At 37.6% G+C, this 22,604-nt stretch overlaps 1 protein-coding gene across 1 annotated transcript in view; it reads left to right on the plus strand.

The window, feature by feature from the left end:
• PRIM2 (DNA primase subunit 2) overlaps positions 1–21,535 on the plus strand; it is a 274,577-nt gene extending 253,042 nt beyond the window's left edge. The window contains exons 13-14 of the mRNA XM_024576586.3: positions 5,702–5,770; positions 20,955–21,535. Coding sequence (XP_024432354.2) covers positions 5,702–5,770; positions 20,955–21,179 — 294 coding nt within the window. The 3' untranslated portion in view covers positions 21,180–21,535. The remainder of the gene's footprint in view (positions 1–5,701; positions 5,771–20,954) is intronic.
• Positions 21,536–22,604: the final 1,069 nt, after the last annotated feature.

Consider the following 22,604-nt stretch of genomic DNA (forward strand, 5'->3'; position numbering starts at 1 on the left):
ATGAATACAGCATACCCCCCCAGTATGACATGTTTGTCAGCTGGCTATGATCTGTCACCAATCAAATGAGGAAAATACCATCTTATTTGCTCTTTGTTCTTCCACTGAGATGTTATCTTGGTTAGCCACTTTATTAGAATTCAAAACCAAACTGTAATGTGCCTTGAGGACGACATAGTAGATGAGTGTAAATAGTACTTTAACCAAACTTAGCAAATACAAGGATGATGAATGTTTTCTTACAAAAACGACAAACTGCAGTGTTTAGAAAAACAGGTCTAATATCCTTCTTGGTGGATGTAAGTCAACTGATAAAAAGAATAGTTAAAAATATAGACAGAAAAAGTTATAGAATGTGATTGACCAAATATAGTAGTTTGATATCACTACTCTTAATTTTTCTTAGCCTTTTGATTACTGCTGGACTAGATTAGAATAATAAATGGACCATTAGGCTTGACATTTTGAACTTTATTTTAGTCTGGAAATATTGGCATTAAAAACCAAAGGTCAAATTGCTATTTGAGCAATATTCTTAGATCTTCATAGAAGTATTTTCTTTAAATAATAAGCTTATGTTTCAAAAATGCCTTTATTCAAGATGACTGTTCAAATTGTTTGGTTATATGTATTTTTAAGCCGAATCAGGGAACCTCGAGGCTAGGCCTGTCTTGGTGTCCTCCTTGGACACCTCTCTGGGCGTTGGTGCTGTGAGCAAGAGGGACTTGTGGTGTGCTCCGGCTCTTCCAGAATGGGACGTGCAAACTGGGGGTTCGTGCCGTTGCTCGGTGGAACACCTTTGGTGTGATTGTGACACTTTAATGTTGACAAGCCATGTAAGCCGCAGACTGTGGACTCCATTTAATTTACCTATTTCTCTGGCTTTGCACATTTTTCTTTCACATGGGCTTTCACCTTTCTTTTTGTTTTCTTTTATCTCATGGCATTTGTTCCTCTCAGTGAGTTTCTGCCTCTGTGTAGTATGGGCTTCCCTCACCCATGGTATTTCTGACCCTCCCTCTGGCCAGTCAATGCGGGCTGGGCTTGGGCACAGGGGAACTATCCCTCTAAGATGGGCAAAGGCAGTCTGGGAGGATGGAGGTCAGGCCCTTCTTCACAAGCTGTGTGGGCACAACTAACATGGTCAGAAAGTACTGTTGCCTGACCACATCTTCATTCTGGCTTCTCTACGGAATATTTTTCCTTTAACAAACCTTTGATATATTTTGTATATGATTCTAACAAAATATATAAACAAGCACATTATCAACACCCTGTATCCCCCGCCCAAAGCATATATTTTTTAAAAGGCTAGGTAGGTAAGGTCAAAATTAGCACATTGTAAAATATGACCTCATCCAATATTTCTTCAGTCTTGAGAAAACATCAAAGACAAATTTCAGTTTGGAAGAAAAGCACACTACATTTGGTTGAACCCTAATCTTTCTCAGGTTCACAGGAGTCTGGCTGTAAGTCAAGCCTGTCCGTCCACAGCCCTGCGACACAGACCCTTCTGTTAAAACTCAGCACTTTAAAAAAAGGTTACTTGAATTATGACTTAACAAGAAATTTAAATTCTCAATGAGACCAGCTATTCCTAAGACCCTGGATTTCAGGAAATAAAGATGGCTCAGAAATCCCAGTCATCATGCATTTCAGTCACCCCTGTTCAGCCTCACTGGGTTGGTTAGCAGTGGGTGCTCTCAGCATCTCTGCATGAACACAGAAGTGATTCACTTTGGGAAGAACAGTCTTTCTGGGGTACATAAACCATATTGTAGAGATTTTAGCTTTTGTCCCTAAATCCTGTTTAACAGATTCTCCCTCAGGCGCCTGCCCTTCTTGTATTTTGATGTTTCTTTGCCATGTTGCTATTTTTGCTCCTCCTTCACAAACTGAATTTTTGTACCTTGCTCACACCTCAGTTCTCCTTTCCCGTTCTTTGATATTTGGACTTGCATTTCCTGCTTCGGAGTCATCCAGCCCATCAGCAGATTGTACCAGCACCATCCTCAAAATAGACATACCTGTAGGACATCTTAATGTAGTGTTTGCCAGTGATGTTTATACCAGACAAATCTAGGAAAATAAGGTGCAGAAAAAATCTCAAGTTGCTCTTCATGTACAAATGGTAGAGCATCAGACTCACTTGTGAAAATCCTGATGTCAGCAGAAAGGTTGTGCATAGAAACTTCTGGTGACACTAAGGGGGGCGTCCTCATGTGTTACTGCTTAAAAAGCATCTGTTATCATATCGCTTAGTGACTAGTAAGTAAGTGGTATTTTTCATTTATTTTACATGACAGCTTGTTACTTAACATGTTGGTATTTTAACTAATTTCATTTAGGAAATCAGTCTGGGAGGAGAGAGTTTAATGATAGGTAATGCCTCATTCCAAAACATCGGGGATCAAGTTCATGTCGAGCGTTTTTTAAGAGATTTTATTTATTTATTTATTTTCAGAGAGAGGGGAAGGGAGGGAGAAAGAGAGGGAGAGAAACATCAATGTGTGGTTGCCTGTCCTGCACCCCCTACTGGGGACCTGGCCTGCAACCCAGGCATGTGTCCTGCTGGGAATAGAACTGGGGACCCTTTGGTTTGCAGGCCAGTACACAATCCACTGAGCCCCACCAGCCAGGGCTCATGTCAAGCATTTTCATGTAGAACAGCTAGTTTTAAAAAACAGTTTATGGTCGTTAAGTAGGAAATCCTTCCATCTCCAAACCTGACCAATTCTCACCACGACTGTTACCATCCTCAGCAAGCCTCCATCATCTATTTCCTGGGATTTTAAAACCAGCTTCCTGTTTCCTCCACCCTTCTAGTCTGTTCCTAGCACTGAAGGAAAAATATTCCTGTTAATGTAAGTCAGTTACTGTCACTCCTGTGCTTAGAACATTGCAGTAGCTCCTCATTTTACTCAGAGAAAAAGCCGTACTTCATTCAGTGGTCCACAAAGACCCTTCTCTTTCTCTTCTTTTCTCTTCCTGTATCTCTGCAATGTAGATGACAATGTAAAATTAAAGTATATGTTTGTATTAGTTGTTGGGTTTTTTGAGTAATGTTGTATATTTTCTATACTAGTTTTAAAACATATAAATATTGTATATTCCTCTGAAGGAAAACAGGATCACTTAGTTGCATATGATGTTTTAATTTTTAATTCTTACCATAGTAAATGGTCCTCACTGGACAGACACCCTATTTTTCAGAGGATGTATTTCTTCATCTCTAAAATGAAGATAATACCTGATCACCTCGAAGCAGTCCTTCTCTTGGATTTCTTCTATTAGCTCATTTAGTGTCCCCAAATCTTTATTACTTACTATTCTTTCTCCTTCCCTAGCTCCTCTCCTTAGGCCCAGATTTATCTGTCTGTCTTTGAATAGCTTTTCTAGCCCATGAAAAACCCTCTATTGTTCTTTTTTCCCATTGTACCTTTACAGTATCCCATTATTTCCCATTATACAGGGACTTTTATCCACTCACATATGCTGTGACATGATTAATAAAGTTGTCTAAGGCTAGATAGTGAAATGATTTATTTGTACATTTGCAAGAAAATTTCAAATAAAAATTCTTCCTGAAAAGATCATACAAAAAGAGGAAAAGTAAGTGATAGTTTTGTTAATGAAGAGCCTACTGGGGGAGTGGAATGGGGTGGGGTGGTTGTTATGTGATTAATCTAAATTTAACTTTTTGGATGGAATCTGAAATTTCAAGATACATAAATCTGCTTTTCTCACATTCTGTGGCTTATATGTCATTTTCCTTGATAAGTTTTTTACTTATTTGTATATTATCCAACTAGATATTTTTATTAATATTTCTTTTAAGTATTCCTTTATAGCATACTTACCAATATTTATTAGATTGTATGTGTATGTTACTTATTTACTCTGTAAGGAAAATACTGTATATAAATTCTATTATATATGTGTGTGCACACATGCATATATGCATACATATATAACAAGAAATGTATATATATTCTATATATATTATATAGAATAAGATGTGGGATTCAGTGTTTTGTTTTCATATAAAAGTAACATGCATCACACAGTTGAGCTTTTTGCTTATTTCTGTGAAGTCCTTTTCTGGTAATTTATAGTATCATTTAAACTTTATGTTATGCTTTGGCTTCTCCAAACCTGTTTTCACAGATATGCACATACAGGGGTTGGCAAAAGTTGATTTACATTTGTGAGTACATGGAACACGGAGTTTTTCTTGTATTATTATTTATTAGTTATTGTATTATTTTCCACATAACCAACTGTAAACCTACTTTTGCCCAGCCTTGTGCCGGTATCATTGATGTTTGCCAACAGCCGATTGCAAATTCACCTCAACACGTTTCGAATTATCTACTTGTAAAAACATTGGCAAAGATGAGCTTAGAATGTTGGAGTTACTTGGAAAATTTTGTGGCTTTTTTCATTTTTTAAAGTTTATAGTCATTCATTTTAATTGATTTATTTTTCATTTTTGCTCTAATAATTTACGAAAAGTGGGTATGCCAAATAGGCAGACACTCAGGATCCTGGCTGCTATGATTGGTTGGCATTTACTTAGGTCATTCATGCAGATTTAATTACAAGATGACCTGAGATTCAGAAATGGAATCTATAAGACAGTCAGAGAAGTACAATTTTTTAAGCGCATTCTTATCAGTATTCTATTATACCCGTTCTGCAACTGTAATTTGTTTGTGTATCTGTCAGAAGAGGTAAGCTATATTCAGTAATGAACATAGCAAGAATCTGAAACTTCATGTACTTTTTTTTTTTTTGTCATAGGAAGGTCAGCCTTTTGAAAAGGGATGGAAATTTACATTTCTCTAGAATGGTATTTCCCTTCATTTGAGGCTGTCTCTTAATTCCAGCATTTTACTGTGTTTGATAAACAGGCTAAATATATATATTATTTATTTGGTGCGGGAGGTGATGAAACTTTACAAATTTCAACTGGCCTTGCACTCTGCTGATAAGAATGGGAGTTTGCATCGCTCCGAAGAGATTACATGAAGTAGAATTGGAAAGCAAATTGTATTTACAAAAGATAGGATGATGTTCCTAATAGGTGTTCAGAATAGACTATTTACTCTCGTATTCTGCTGAGCTTTACTAGAAATAACTTCATTTCAAAACAGGACAAATCTGATTGAAGGTAAAAGCATTCCCTCTCCACAGATAGTCATCCAAAGGGTTTACATTAAATTTTCCTGATGGTCACACAGCTGTATTTTATGCTGTATCTGTATAGACTGGTAATGTGGAAAATAAAAATCTAAATAGTATACTTGATTGCTTCACGCACCAACCATTTAGATGACCAGATTTATGTCTACAATTTTAGAAGAGATCTTGCAACAAGATGTTCTGAAAATAACTGTCAAAGTCACAATACTAGGATCTATTTTCATCTCGTTGTCTAGGTAAAGTTACTGAAATTCACAGTTAGTAGGTCAGAAAGATCACTCGCTATCTGTCGGCATCTGTGGTTTAATGCTGACCTAAACTGCTACTGTGTAATGTCAAAATTATCACAGTGTCCAGGCTGCAGAAGTACAACACGCTACGTGATTTAATGCACTTCCTGTCTGGAATGAAGGTGGCCAACAACTGTGAGGTACTATGGTGTAGAAGAAACTTTGAATTTCTAATTCTTTTCTCTCTTTTTTCTCACTCATTTCAGATTTTGGATTTAGTAAAACGGACACATTACCAGGTAGCCTGTCAGAAGTACTTTGAGATGACACATAATGTAAGTAAATTTTTAAACTTTATAGCCTAATTCTTTGTCTTTTGTGACTCTGTGTTTCATTCAGGGTTTTTACTTGCAGCAATAGAAACCACTCCAGCTATTGTCAGCAGAAAGGAATTTATTACATGGTAGTAGGTACCTTTTAAAATTTATAGAAGGTTCAGAGAATCAAGCTTAGATTCTCCAGAACAGGGAATATTGTTCCTAGGAGAAGCTGCATCATGAGAAAATCTTACTTTACTACAGCTGTCACCTACAAGTGCACATCTCGGGATGAGACCAAAGGTCGGTAAACTTTCTCTGTGAAGTGTCAGACTGTAAGAATTTTAGGCTGCACAGTCCATATGGTCTCTGTCCCAGTTGCCCAGCTTTGCTGTTGTAGTGCACAAGCAGCCACAGACAGTAGGTAACTAAACAGGCATGGCTGTGCTCCTTTATTTACAAAACAGACCGTGGGCCGGATCTGACACACAGACCTCAGATAGCCAGCCTCAGGAGCAGGTCTAGAACTTTTGGCCACAGTTGCTGAGAAGAACCTCAGGCTTTTGCCATCTTCCACACAGAAAATCTGATCGTTTTACTTGCTGCCACCTCATGTTAATCTGATCTTCTACCCAAGTCTTATGTTTATCTGCATGCGGAACCTAGGTTACATGCTGGACCCTTAACTGCAAGGGAGTCAGGGAAATGTGTTTGGTTTCTTTCATGCCAGCATCCTGAGTACAGGAAGGCCTGCTACCGAAGGGGCTGGAAGGTGTCAAACAAGGGTCACAAACTCAGAGGTCAGGCAAATAACCCCCAAAAGTGAAGTTCCCTGAGATTAATACCAGAGAGTACGGTAGGAACTGTGGTGCACTGAAGAATTCATACCCTTAGAGGCATTCACATCAAAAAGTTTCAAGACTTTCAGGTCAAATTCAGCTCCCTGATGCTCAGTTTTCAACCACTGATCCTGATCATGGCTTCCTAACCGAGGACGGACATCCAAGAATGGACTTAGAGGTCCAAGCTCCTCTTGAAACATTTCTTTTATGAGTATATGTGAGACTTTCTTGGAGTCAGCGGTGTTGTTCAGATACAGAGGTATCCATACCTTCTCCTAAAAGATGTATTTATTGAGCCGTGGCCAGGTGGCTCAGTTGGTTGGAACGTCATCCCATACACCAAAAGTTGTGGGTTTGATCCCCTGTTGGGGCGCATACAGGAGGCAACTGATCGATGTTTCTCTCTCACATCGATGTTTCTCTCTCTCCCCTTCTCTCTAAAGTCAGTGAACATATCCTTGAATGAGGATTAAAAAAAAAAAGAAGATGTATTTATTGAATTCATTATCAGTTACCATGCTATGCTAAGTTTTATAATTTTTATGTTTTTTAATTTAGTTTTCGTGAAATTTTTCTAGTTCGATTATATTTTTCATAAAATATTTCATGGCAAAATATATTCTAGAACATTACTAAAGACGATGAAAATAATAACAACAATGATAATAATATCAGCTAACATCTGTAGACCCTTCATGCATGCCAGGCATAGCAAGCACGTTGGACACATTAGCTCTTTGGATCCACACTGCAGTACTACAGCTTGGTACTACTTTTGTCCCCGTTTGTGAATAGGGCTTAGAGAAGCTGAACAGCTAGTGGACACTGCTTACAGAGGATGGAACTTGGATTTGAACCAGGCTGTTGAATAACTCATCTAGAGCTTATGAGCCTAACCATACTGTTCCACAGTACCTCGTGTTGGATTTGTAATAACTACTGTTGTGATCATTAGCATTTTCCTTTCTAGATTCATGATCCGACCTTCATAGCTTATGTTAAAACAGCTGAGGCCTACCAATTCTAAGGGACTTGCCCAAGGTACCAAACCTGGTCAATGGGAGATCTGGAGCTAAAACTCTGGTCTGTTGTGGGTTTAGCCCTCACCCTATTATACCTAAAAGTTAAAAATGTAATTGTTATTAAAAAAAAAACAGTTTAGAGACTTTCAGTCAAGATGGTCGAGTAGGAAAATGCTGTGCTCATCTCTTTCCACTACCACATAAAAACTACAACTGAATCAGAACAACCATCATTGAGAACCTCCTGAAGGCTACCTGAACAGAAGTCCTATAGCTGAAGGTACAAAGAAGCTGGTGGCAGGGGTGGAGAAGTGGAATGGGCAGGTACTACATCCACAGTGTGGTGATTAAGAATTGGGAGGGATATCTCAGCTGTGGAGGTCCTCCCCGAGGAGCAAGGGGTCCTCGCCACACGCTGGGCTCCCTTGCCTAGGGCTTCGGTGCTGGTAAAATGAGTTGCTGTATCTGGCTGTGAAAACCAGTGGGGATTACATCCTACTGAGATGGAGCGCAGCTGGAGACCTAGGCACTGCAGGTCTTAAAGTGCCCATGCATAGACTTATGCAGCAGTGCCTCCATGCTGCAGCCCAGAAAGTGCCAAGGACATGTGGGAGGAAACTAAATTGACTGGGTTCAGGGCAAAGGCTGGAAGGGCAAGAGTCAAAACAACTCTCTTGGGGACAGGAATGCTGGCAGGTGCCATTGCTCTTTTCTTGAGCCCTTCCCCCACCTAGCTGCCTGACCTAGGTGGATGCCAAATCTGAGCATGCCATTAACCTGGCTAACACTGTGCCTGCCCTGGAGATGCCCTGAGATGACCCCCCACCCAACTCGCATGCCTGGCCCAACCTCTTCCAGCTACTCCTCCACACAAGCAACCTTGGCCTTGGCTTGTGCTGTAGACATCCCTAAAATCTCCCAAAGGCCCGCAGACTGCAATCCGATAGTGCCTGACCTCTCTGTGTCCTGTATTTTTGTTAAGTTATGTCAAGTTCAGACCAAGTGGTGACTTGTTTCAACTTACATCATAACTCCCATCAGGTAGTCCCACGCCTAGCATAAGAAGTGGCAATCTTGGCTTGGAATGTAGCCTCAACTAAATGACCACAAACAAGGCACAAGTGGCAGCTGGCCTCAAGTTATATCATGGTGCCCACCAAAGGGTCCCAAGCCCAACACTAGTGACAGCCATCCTCAGTTCGCAGAATAACCTCTCCCAAGCACCCCCAAGCTCAGCCCAAGCATGAACCAACCACAGATCACTTTGTAAGTACTACCAGATGGCCCCAAGCTGGAAACACACCAGAGGTCCAGAACCCACATACCTGATGGTTAGCTTCAGACCATCCAGAGCACCACCCACCCAGCTCCATAAACGACACACTTGAAAGGCGGACTCAGCTGGCATTATAACCCCACTAAGCAACTCTCAGTCTTGGGGGTCAGGCCCTGAACAACAGCTCATCTACTGTAGTCATAGCCAGTCAGCCTTAGGGTCAGTCCCAACCCCTGAAATGCCACAGCAACCAAGGATCGACTACGACAAAAGGGTACACAAAACCCACACAAGGGACACACCTGGAACACCGGCTCAGGAACCAGGAAGACTATATGACTGGGCCCCACAGGACACCTGCTATATAGAGCCACTCAGCCAAGACCAGGAGATGTAGCAAATCTACCTAATACATAGATAGAAACAAAGGGAGTTAGCCAAAACGAGGAGACAAACATATCTCCATGAAACAAGACAAAACTCTAGAAAAAGAACTAAACAGAACAGAGACAAGCAATCTATGAGATTTAGAGTTCAAAACATTGGTTATGAGGAGACTTATTGAACTTAGGGGAAGAATACATGAACTCAGTGAGAACTTCAATAAAGAGACAGGAAAAATAAAAATGGATATAGAAAACATAAAAAGGACCAATCAGAAATGCAGAATACATTAGATAGAAACAAGAGCAGATCAGATGGAGCAGAGGATCAGCTCAGTAATCAGGAAGACAAGGTAGCAGAAAACTCCCAATTAGAACAGCAAAAAGAAAAAAAAATTGAAAATAAATGAGGATGATTTAAGGTTTCTCTGGGACCATATTAAACATATCAACATTTGCATAAGAGGGGGACCAGAAAGACAGAGAGAACAAAGAATTGAAAACATGTTTGAAGAAATAATGAGCAAAAACTTCTCTAACCTGGTAAAGGAAGTAGACGTAAAAGTCCACGGAGTACCCAACAAGACAAACCCAAAGAGGCCCACACCAGGACCCATAATAATTAAAATGCCAAAGGTCAGACAAAGAGAGAATCTTAAAAGTAGTAAGACAAAAGCAGTTAGCTGTGTACCAGGAAGTTTCCCATAAGACTGTTAGCTGATTTCTCAGCAAAAACTTTGCAGGCCATAGGAAAATGGCATAAAATATTCAAAATGGTGAAAATCTGAGACCTACAACCAAGAATGTACAACCTAGCAAGGCTATCATTTAGAATTGAAGGAGAGAGAAAGAGTTTCCCAGACAAGAAAAGCTAAAGTATTGCATCACCAGGAAACTAGTATTAGAGGAAAAGTTAAAGGCACTTCTTTAAGAAGTAAAGATCGAAAATATAGGGAAGAAAAAAATTCACAATGAAAAGGCAGAGTTAGTAAAAGCAGTGGATCAACCAACTCTAAAAGCTAGTACAAAGGTTAAAAGGCAAAAGTAGGAAGAGCATGTGTAATTACAACAGTGCATTAAGGGATACACATAAACACATAAAAGAGGTAAAAAATAATGACAAAAGCATACATGTGGAGGGGATGAATAAAAATTGTAGTGATTTTAGAATGTGTTCAAAGTTAAGTGACTATTTAAAATAGACTGCTATAAACATAGTTTGGTTTATATGAAGCACATGATAACCACAAACCAAAAATCTCTAAGAGATATACAAGAAATAAAGAGAGAGGAATCCAAATATAACACTATACAAAGTCATCAATACACAAGAGAGTAAGAGAATTAGAAATGAACTGAGAACTACAAGACAATCAGAGAACAATTAATAAAATGATAATAACTATATGTCTATCAATAATTACCTTAAATGTAAATGGACTAAATGCTTCAATCAAGAGACATAGTGTATTAAAAACAAGGCATATACCTATGCTGCCTATAGGGGACTCACTTTAGATTAAAAGTAAAGGGATGGAAAAAGATTTTTCACACAAACGAAAATGAGAAAAAATCTAAGGTAGCATGCTGGCTGGTGTGGCTCAGTGGATTGAGTGCCTGTGAATCAAAGGGTCTCTGGTTGGATTCCCAGTCAGGGCACATGCCTGGGCTGCAGGCCAGGTCCCCAGTAGGGGACACATGAGAGTCAAGCACACATTGATGTTTCTCTCCCTCTCTCTCTCCCTTCCCCTCTCCCTAAAAATAAATAAAATCTTAAAAAAAACCCCTAAGGTAGTAATACTTATAACAGACAAAGCAGACTTTAAAACAAAGGCTGTAACAAGAGACTAAGAAATGCGTTTCATAGTGATAAAGATCAATCCAACAAGAGGATATAACCCTCCTAAACGTTTCAGCTCCCGGTGTGGGAGCACTGATATATATAAAGCAAATATTGACAGATGTTAAGGGAGAGATTGGCAGTAATATAGTCAGAGCAGGGAATTTAACATTCCATTGACATTGGTGGATAGATCATCCAGACAGAAAATCAACCAGGAGACAGTGGCCTTTAATGACACATTAGACTAGACGGACATAATTGATGTTCTTAGGACATTTCACCCAAAAGGCAACAGTACATACATTCTTTTCAAGTGCACATAAAACATTTTTCCAGATAGACCACATGTTAAGTCACAAACAATACTCAAATAAATTTAAGAAGATTGAAATCATATCAATATCTGCTTCATCATAATGGTATAAAACTAGAAATCAATTACAAGAAAACTGAAAAACATAGAGACACATAGAGGCTAAATAGCATGGTTGTAAACAATGAATTGGTTAACAATTTTAACTGGTTAAGGAGATTAAGGAAGATATCAAAAGTTATCTTGAGACAAATAAAAACAAATACACATTGACCCCAAATCTGTAGGACACAGCCAAAGCAGTTCTCAGGTGGAAATTCATAGCAGTACAGGCTTACCTCAACTAACAAGAAAAATCTCAAATAAACAATCTAACCTTATACCTAAATGAATTTGAACAAGAAGAACAAACACAGGCCAAAGTGAGTAGAAGGAAATAATAAAGTTCAGAGTGTTAAAATAGTCTAAAAAAAATTGATAGAGAAGATCAGTGAAACCAAGAGCTGGTTCTATGCAAAGATGAAGAAAACTGATATATCTCTAGCAATACTCATCAAGTAAAAAGAGTAGTAAAATCAAAAATGAAAGAGAAGTAACAACTGACACCAAAGGAATCAAAAAAAAGAAAAGAAAAGAAAATACTATGAAATATATGCCACAAAATTGGACAACCTGGAAGAAATGGGTAAATTCCTAGAAACATATCTTCTAAGATCAAATCAGGAAGAAACAGAAAATCTGAAAAGACTGATAACTACTAAGGAAATTTATCACTAATTTTTTCAGAAAAACAGCAAAACAAAAATATCTCCCAATGAACAAAAGTCCTGGACCTGCTGACTTCACAGATGAATTTTGCCAAACATTCAAATTAGAATTAATACCTGTACTTTCCAAAGCATTCCAAAAACCTGGAGAGGAGGGAAGCCTCCCAAACTGATTTTATGAGGCCAGCAGTACCCTGATAACAAAACCAGAGAAAGATACTACCAAAAAAGAAAATTATAGGTCCATATCGCTGATGAACATAGATGCACAATCTCAACAAAATATTAGCAAACCAGATTCAGCAATACATTACAAAGATCAAGTGGGATTTATTCCTGGGATGGAAAATTGGTTCAGTGTTTGCAAATAAATTAATGTGGCACAACACAAAATGAAGGACAAAAATCATCTCAACAGATGCAGAAAAGCATTTGACAAAATCGTCCATCCATTTATTATAACAACTTTCAGCAAAGTAACTACTTTGCTACTGGGATAGAGGGAACAGACCTCAACATAATAAAGGCCATGTTGTGACAAACCCACAGCTAACATTACACTCAGTGTGGAAACACAGAGAGCTTTTTCTTAAGATCAGGAATATGATGAGGACGTCCACTTTCACCACTTCTATTCAACATAGTACTGGAAGTCCTGGCCACAGCAATCAGACAAGAAAAGGAAATAAAAGTCATCCAAATTGGAAAGGAAGAGGTAAAACTGTCATTATTTGCAGATGACATGACTGCATATAGAGAACCCTAAAGGTTTCACCAAAAATCTATTAGAACTAATAAATGAATTTAGTGAAGTAGCAGGATACAAAATTAATATTCAGAAATCAGTCGCATTTTTATACACCAATAATGAACTATCAGAAAGAAATTAAGAAAATTCTACTTATAGTTGCATCAAAAATAATAAAATACCTAGGAATAAATTTAACCAAGGAGTTAAAAGACCTGTTCTCAGAAAACTTTAAGACATTTAAGAGAGAAATTGAAGAAGATGCAAATAAATGGAAGAATATACTGTGCTAATGGATAGGAAAAATTAGCATTGTTGAAATGTCTATACTACCCAAAGCAATCTATATATTCAATGCAATCTCTGTCAAAATACCAATGGCATTTTCATTGAAACTAGAACAATTCTAAAATTTATATGAAAACACAAAAGACCCCAAATAATGCCAGTTATTTTGAGAAAGAATGACAAAGTTGGAAGTATCACAATACCTGATATCAAACTATACTACTAGGTGATAGTAATCAAAACAGCATGGTACTGGCATAAGAACAGACACATAGATCAATGGAACAGATTAGCCCAGAAATAAACCCACTCCTATATAATCAATTAATCTGTGACAAAGGCAAGAATATACAGTGGGATGAAGACAGTCTCTTCAATAAATGGTGTTAGGAAAACTGGACAAATACATGCAAAAATATGAAACTAGACCACTTATACCATGTATAAGAATAAACTCAAAGTGGATTAAAGTCTTAAACATAAGACCAGAAACCATAAGACCCCTAGAAGAAAACATAGGCAGTAAACTCTTTAACATGGTTCTTAGTAATATTTTTTTTGGATATGTCTCCTTGGGCAAGGGAAACAAAAGTAAAAAATCAATTGGACTACATCAAACTGAAAAGATTCACAGAGCAAAGAAAATCACAGAGACACCCTACTGAATGGGAGAAGATATTCACCAATGATACATCTGGTAAGGGGTTAATATCCATAATATATAAGGAACTTAATTCAACTTAGCACCCAAAACAAACAAACAAACAAAGAAAACAACACCAAACAATCCAATTTACAAAATGGCTAGAGGACCTGAATAGACACTTCTCCAAAGAGGATACACAGAGGGCCAACAGACATGAAAAGATGCTCAAGATCACTAATCATCAGGGAAAGGCAGGTTAAAACTACACTGAGATACCACTTCGCACCTGTCAGAATGCGTATTAGTAAATCTACAAACAGGCGTTGGTGAGGATGTCAAGGAAAGGACACCCTCATGCACTGTTGGTGGGATTGTAAATTGGTGCAGTCACTATGGAAAATGAACGGTATGGAGGTTGCTCAAATAATTAAAAATAGAACTACCCTATGACCCAGCAGTCCCACTTCTAGGTTCGTATTTGAAAAAAACGAAACACCAGTTTGAGAACATATCAGCATTTAGAATAGCCAACATATGGAAGCCACATTAAGTATTCATCAGTAGATGAGTGGATAAAGGAGAGGTGATACCTATAAAGCATGGACTAGTATTACCCAGCCATAAAAAAGAATGGAATATTACCATTTGCAACAGCATGGTTGGACCTAGCGATTTCTATGCTAAGTAAAATAAGTCAGAGAAAGACACATACCGTATGATTTCACTTACATGTGGAATCTAAAGAACAACTTAACAAATAAAATAGAAACAAACTCATAGATAGAACAAATTGAGGTTGCCAGATGGGAGGGGAGTTAAGGGGCTGGGTGAAAAAGGTGAAGGGATTGGAAAATACAAATTGGTAGTTACAAAATAGTCACAAGAATGTAAAATAGAACATAGGGAATAAACTCAGTAATATTATAACTATCATGCACTGGACTTATCTGGGTGGTCACTTCATAGGTTAAACTAATATAATATTGAGTGTCAACTGCAGTTAAAAATTATTTTAAAAAATTTATTTTTACAAAATGTAAATGTCAGTAAAATAGTAGATTCTTATTAGTTTTATCAGAATCCTGCCAGATAAGCCATGTTTGATATTTTCAGCGCCAGATTGACATAACTCTTTCTCCTGAAGACTGTATTCCTTAATTTGCTTGCTCAGCTTGAAGATATTTTGCATATGTTTTTAGTTATTTGTGGATCCTTGTAATTAAGAGGACTCAGAACTTTAAAAAATTAAGGTCTATTATTCAAGTTCTTTCCTTTTTAGTAAGATGAAAGATAGAGTTAAACACTGATTTTGTGAGATATTCACTAAAAAGGGTTTTTTAGTTCTCAGTTGTTTTTGTAGTCTCTTTCCTATTAATTATGCCTACAAGAATAGTACTACTATTGTCAATTTTTAACACCTGCCTTAAGTTAATAAAGACATTGAAAAGACACGTCTAAATCCTCCCACATGTAGAAATGGTCTAACTTAAACTGCATATATAAATCAATGAAATAAAAAGGCTATTTGTGTTCACTGGATGTCTCATTATAGATTTTTGGTTGTGAATATCTCCACTTATTCTTTCTAATCTAATTTAAAAACAGAATTTTTATTGTTACGTTTCTACCATTCTGCCTGCCCCTCCCCTCTCCAAAAATACCCCCCTATGTTTATTTTCCCGAGGCCTCTATAATCAAACTCACTTTAATAAAAGTTCTGAAAATAAACCAGTTAATTGATACCATTTGCAGCAGCTCTGTGATAGTTCCATATGGCTTTCTTGGTAATACCAGCTGCCTCATTATAAGCTGTCATTGCAAAACCTCTTGATTAAAACCCAAACATCCCATAGGTAAAATAATATTGCTTTCATTCCTTCAAAATCTACATTTACTGTGGCAGAGATTTGAGACTATGCTTATGTGAAGGTCACCGTGTACAAATGTGTTGATTCCAAGCAAATGTTTGAGAGAGATTCACTTAGTGGGTGTCAAAAGCTGACCTGTTTGAAACTGTTTTCCTCAGTGTTTTTAGGGAGCAATGTTTTATACTTTCTTTCAGCATACTCCATTGTAAATGACAACACTAGGCCTTTGGTACATTAATCTGAATTTTAATAGAAAATAATCTCTTTAGAAATAGACCTCTTTAGGCACAGAATCACTCTGGATACTTATTTTCCAAACAGCTGAGCATAAGTTTTTTTTTCCAACCATATAAATTTCTACAGATATCTTGTTAAAATCTATCACATATTTTCCTACAATTTAAACAGGATATATATACCAAATACAATTAAGTTGTTTAACAATGACGCGAGGTTGTAGTTATGAATATAATTAGGATGCTGGGCTAGAAGCCACCATCATCTCTCCCTTGGATCATTCCAAGTAGCAGCTTCCTCATTCCCAGCCTCCGCAACACACACATCATTCCAATTCTTTCTCCTTCACACAGCTGCTCGAGTGGTCTTTAAATAGAAGAATCTGGTCATTTTAGTAACATGCTCTTTAAAAACCTTAACAGGCTTCCTGATGGCTCTTAAGATGAAATCCAAAATTTATCATGTAGCCTATAGAGTCCTCCACCCGCCCCCCTTCGTCAAGGCTCCAACTAGACTGATCTCGTTTCAGATCCTTCATAATTGTTTGGGAATTCCAAGCTAATATGGCAGAATGAAAATGCATTATAGAATTTCTCTCTCCCAATATGTAACAGTGTACAAAACATAATAAAAAAATCATCAACCACAAAGGAAAACATCACCAATAGCAACCAAACAAGAAAAAAGGCAAGGAAAGAAACAAGATTCACAGCAGGCGAAATTGTGAAAATTTTCACTATTTCCAAATCCAGAATGAAACAAACAGGTTTTTTTGTTTGTTTTGTTTTGTTTTAATGAGGAGTAAAGGAAACAGCTACTGACTGGTAAGTAGAAACAAGTGAAATTGAGAGTAATTTTCTCTATTCTCTTTTCTAATTTGATTTCAAACAAAATTTATTTTCATTTGGTTAAATTGATTTATGCACCTCACCTTCCACCCCCCAAACCCTAAGTTTATTTTCCTGAGCAAGATGAAAGGAAACTGACTGGGAATTTACATTTAGTAATATCATTTAATGTCTTTGATAGGTTCTGTGATTTTAAGCACAACAACCTTTAAGTTTAAGCAAAACCAATTTTACCATAAGCTAATTATATAAACAAGAATTAGGTTCCTTTGGCATCTCATCAATGTTGTAACAAAATGACTTATTCGGGGACTCCTGTACACTTCCTTTAGCCAAAATAAAAGTGAAGGAGACACTCAAAAGACAACCCATCCTAGACAAAAATATAATGCAGTAAACAGAAGTAAATTCTTAATAATTTCATTATGCTATCAAGTAACTTAACAGACCACAAGTTAAGTAATATGAACTTAAAATGAGTTAAGAAAGGGCAATTGTAGACCTAAGAGAGAAAACTGAAGAACATAACTTCACACAGATTCATGATACAGGCCCTCATTTCAAGACTTGGCACTGTGTTAATTTGTTAATAAGAGTATTAAATGAGGATTCATAAAAGTCAAACATTTAAATGTCATTTATTTGCTAATCTTTTGATGTAAGGTAAGGGCAAACTCTTTTGTTGAGTGAAGTTTTGGGATTGGTTTCATCTTTTTTAATAAATTATACCCCTAATACTTTATCATGAAGTTCCACTTTGGGTTTCTTTAAAGTGGAAAAGGAACTTAAAGATACATACAAATCAACATAATCTTTTCCCCTATCTTTTGGAATTCAACTTTTTTTTTTAAGTGATGCTTTTCTTGAGTCTTTGCCTATGTTTAATTCAGAATTCATAGAACCAACCACTCTTTATTTTTACATTCATTTTTCTTGGGTTCTCCACATAGCAGCCCTATGATGTAGCCACTGTTATTACTTCCATTTCATTGATGAGGAAACTGAGGCTTATAAAGATGACTATATTTCTTTTTGTCCACACTGAAGTCTAGTAATTCAGTTTAATCCACAGAGTCGTCTTTTCTGGATATATGTATCAGAAGTTTAAATGACTTGAAGGAAAGTATACAAAATCCTCAATATGTTATTATACCACATGGTGCTAGATTCTTTGTGCATGAAATAATACCATTATGTCTTGTATAATCATTACAGCCAGGCTTAGCTCTAAAAATCATATTTGTAATGGTAAGATTGTATATTTATTTAACTTTGCTTAAAACAATTTAGAGCAACTAAGTGATATAGTCAAAGAGCCTGAATTCTGATTCAGACCTAATCAATCCCTAGTTCTGTGACTGCATAAACCATGTAATCTCTTCAGGTTTCCTAATCTGTACATGGGGGAAGTTCAGCTTAAAGGAACCCCAAAATCTTTCCAGTATAATGTTCTCTACTTATAGAACATAAGCCTTCTGATTGAAATGTGCTAGACAGTAGACTTACTTTCCATTAAATACTTTGTAAAATGCAAACTTTTAATTCAATCTCCCTATTTTCAATGAATTAGATGAAAATGAATCTAATAAAGTTCACAAATTATTGCATTGTTAGTAAAAATCATAGATGTATTACAAAACATTCAGGAAACACTTTGAAATTAAGCAGCAAAGTAGACAAAAATTTGTTTAGTTATCTGGCTAATAACTCTTAAGTCATTCTGTTTACTGTCAATCTGCTATACGCTGAAGTTACAGTAAAATTATTGGCCCGACGTGTATCAACAGTTGACTGAAGAGACTCAGAAAATCCCAGGGTACTGAGCATTACCAGAAAAGACTTCATTTCTGTTTATTGGCCCACCTGTTAAGAGGGTTCGCTCTGGACCTGATGGCAGGCCCTTTAACCCCCTACTAATCCATTTCAATCAACCATAAGAGTGTACATAGCTCTAACCACGTAGCTCTGTCCCTTCTTAAGGAATGTAAATGACTCCCTGTTGCCTACAGGATTGGGTCTAAACTGTTTAGCCTGGTTTTCAAGGCTCTCCAAGGTTTGAGTCCGGTTTATCTTTCCAACCTCATTTCCTCTTATTCTCCTTTATATGCCTTTCACACCAGGCCACCTGATCTACTTCCTTTCCTGGGACACTGCCTTTCCCCTTGCTCCTGTCCTCTTGCTGCTTATATTGCCCTTGACCTCATTATCAGCTCTTTGCTTTCTCTATCTTTCCAGGCTTGACTCACATACCAACTGCTTCCTTCACAAAGCCTTCCTGGATCTCCCCAGGGGAATTTCTCTCTAATGTGATTAGAGTATAAGAATAGGTCTTTATCTGTGGCCCCAATCACTTCTTCATTCTTGATAGAGGTTTTTAAGTATATGACTTATTAGGCTAGCAATGTCTTTAGCATTAGTCTTAGCCAAATACATTCTTAGATGCAGAAAAATTACTAGTTCATAGCATGGCCTCATACATAGTAAGCTTCAGTGAATGTTCCATGTAACACTGGTATACATTGGTCAATTCTGCGTCCAACTTACCAAATATTTATTAGATATCTACTGTATGCAAATCGCTTCAGTACAAAGAGTGAGGCATAAAAAGATTGATAAATGTAAGACAGATGGCCAAAAGAAGTGTAATGATTTCTCAGTTTAGAAAAAAATATGAAATGAAAATACTCCCCTTATAACAACAACAACAAAAACCCACGAAATAACTCAAGCAAAATGGCATTTTTTGTTGGCCACTGCAATGGCAGAGGCAGGGAGGGCAGGGATTTGAATTAGTCTGTGTTACAAGTCATCAGCTCAGTCTGACCCATTGGTTGAATGTGAAGAAAGGGACTCATGCAGGAGGTTCACACTCAGGAGAAACTTCATTGTAAGTGTTATCTTGCTCTTATGCCACACTCCAGTATAAAACACCAAGAGTCAGTAAAGGTTTACAAGTTTTAGGGAATGAATACAATGTAAAATTATTGACCTTGGCACAAGAACAAGGCAGCTGAGCATACAGTTAGGAGCGTGGGCTGTGCTAAGTCACATCCCATCTCCAGCCCTGTCAGTGAGTGCTCTCAGGCAGGTGCCTAATCTCTCCCTTTCACGGAGGCCTCATCCGAAACACTGGCAAAGCGCAGACAACCTTCCTTCAGAGGGCTCCGGTGGAAGTTAACTGGGTATACGAGTACACATGTGCAAATGAGTGTGTGTGTGTGTGTGTGTGTGTATGCCACTTAGCACAATGGCTGGCATATAATGGGCATTAAGTAATTGTTAGCTATTATTAAAGAATGTATTTTTGTTCACCGTTAGTAAATTTTAGAATCAAAATGTAGAAAAAGTAGTGCTCACTGAGTCTTCAAATAAAAAAGATATTGATACCCATTTGAATGCTCATTGAGTACCAAAGGCACAGAGTAATGAGTAATTTGAAATGATATTCAAAATATAACTTCATGTTGAGTGGTAGTATTTAAGAAAAGAAATCGTATAAAACAGTGAGCCTGGTCATGTTTGCATAAAGTGACAATAAAAATTGTGAAGAGAAAAAGGTTTTCTACACAAAGAGCAGAGCAAGTCCAAGACTGGAATGAAGACATTAACATTAAATTAGGTTTCTTTTTCAGAGTTTATGTTATACTTAATGGGATCACCTATGCCAAACTTATAAATAAGCTCCGACATACAAGTGGTATCAGTGGTATCTGTGTTTATACTTACTCCCCGTGGTTCTGGAGTGTTTAAAGATCCTTATTCTTTTTTTTAACAACAAATACCCGTTGACTGACAGTGTGCCAGTCATTTCGCTTGGAACTGCCTTTCAGCCACCCGAGATGTTGAGTAGGAACTGGCTGTGGAACTAGCTGGTCAGGGAACTGGAGCTAAGTGCAGAGGGTGGGGCTAGAAATATAACGCAGGAGCCATTCATGTTTAGGTAGTGGTTGAAGGTCACTCTGAGTGAAAGGTCATGGATTGAGCGTTAGGAAGGAGAACTGCTAGGATCCGTGTTTCAAGTATTAAATAGATTTCGAATGAGGCCTGGGACAGTTTTTGAAGCCCTTTTATTTATACTCTAGCTATGCATTAATGTGATATACATTCACTTCCCCATACAGGTAGATGATTGTGGCTTTTCTTTGAATCATCCTAATCAATTCTTTATTGAGAGCCAAAAGATTCTAAATGGTGGTAAAGACATCAAGAAGGAATCCATCCAACCGGAAACCCCTCAACCCAAACCAAGTGTCCAGAAAACCAAGTATGCGTCATCTGCTCTGGCCTCTCTGAACTCCTCTCTGGAAGTGGACATGGAGGGACTAGAAGATTACTTCAGTGAATGATGCGTGACCTTTTCTCACTAGCTTTCATTTCCTGCTTTTTTCTTTTTTAACGTTTTTGTTTAACTTCCCCCTCCACCCCACCCAATCTAATCCATCTGTGTCTCAAGTAGGTCTTCAGGTTAAAATGAAGACCTCCACCATATTTTGCTTTAACAACAGGGAAGAAGAAAAATTTCTCTTGAACTCTAACACTTCAATGGTTTGTTCATTTAAGTCCTGTTTTAGGAGACTAAACAGCTTTCTAGACTGATTTCAGTTCCCTAGAAACACTATAGTGAAAACAACTTTTATTATAACCCTCATCATTGTAATTTTGATCCAACCCTTTTTTGGATCATTTTTGTTAATAAATATCAAAATGCATATGAGTGTGTCTGTGTGTAATTGCGGGAGTCATATTATACCCTAACAGATTAGACATTACGTTCATTTTCAAAGTGGCACTTTGGAATATCCAACACTGTCAATTACCAGTAAAGATTTTAAACATGTTTTCTTTTTTATTTTTCCCCCTGATTTGGCTATTTGTGGTTGTTTCCTATCAGCAAGGAGAGCTTTTACCCTTTTGAGTGGCAGCAAACTCTACAGAAATGAACCAAGAATTAAGATCAAATAGAATTTTTGTCAGCTCTGTAAGTAATGAACAGAAGTGTTTTGTTATGTAAAATGATGCTAACTCCTTATCTGCTATCATTTTCCATTCACTCTGGGGGCGGGCTAACAAAGAATAGACAATTCCTAAAGAAGGTTGCGAGGAAAGTCTGAAGTGTTTCTCCATTGCACCCTCCAACTTTCGTACCTTATTGTTTCTGTGGTTGCTGCGTTGCCAAATGGGTTTAGTAAATTCATTAAGCTCAGGAATGAATATTCTGGTATTTATAGTCACCCCCTCCTTCCAGTGTCCACCGTGGGATTTAGTAAAAGTTGTGGACAATTACAGGCATACGAGAGTCCTGCGCTGCTCCTTTTTGCCTGACTTTGGCAAGCAGGCGGCGCGCTCTCCGCCCTGCAGAGCAGGCCTTTTGGAGGCCCTTGTCTGCCGCACTTCCTCCCAGTGGTCCTACTCACCCAGAGGATTGGGGGCTCTAACAAGGGAGAGCTGGTAGAAATGTAACCCTTCCTCATCTATTAACTTGGATTATGTAAAAATAGCAGTCTATTTCAGTCCTCTTTTCCTGGTGAAGAAGGGTACTTTCCCTTTATCTTCTTGAATCTCATACTAACTAAAGTGAAAAGAGAACATTGTATTCAGAAAACTAGAGTGTTAGAAGCACCACATTTGAAATCCCGTGGAAAACTGCAGCAACATGAAAAGGATATAAGCAGGATCAGATCGTTGGAACCTGAAAGTGTCAGCTGACCAGGTTTTTACTTTAAACTGCTGTGCAAAGATTTCTTGAAATATTTTGTAATATACAATTTCAT

This window comes from Desmodus rotundus, chromosome 11 (genome assembly GCF_022682495.2).
Source record: "Desmodus rotundus isolate HL8 chromosome 11, HLdesRot8A.1, whole genome shotgun sequence".
Lineage (NCBI taxonomy): Eukaryota > Metazoa > Chordata > Mammalia > Chiroptera > Phyllostomidae > Desmodus > Desmodus rotundus.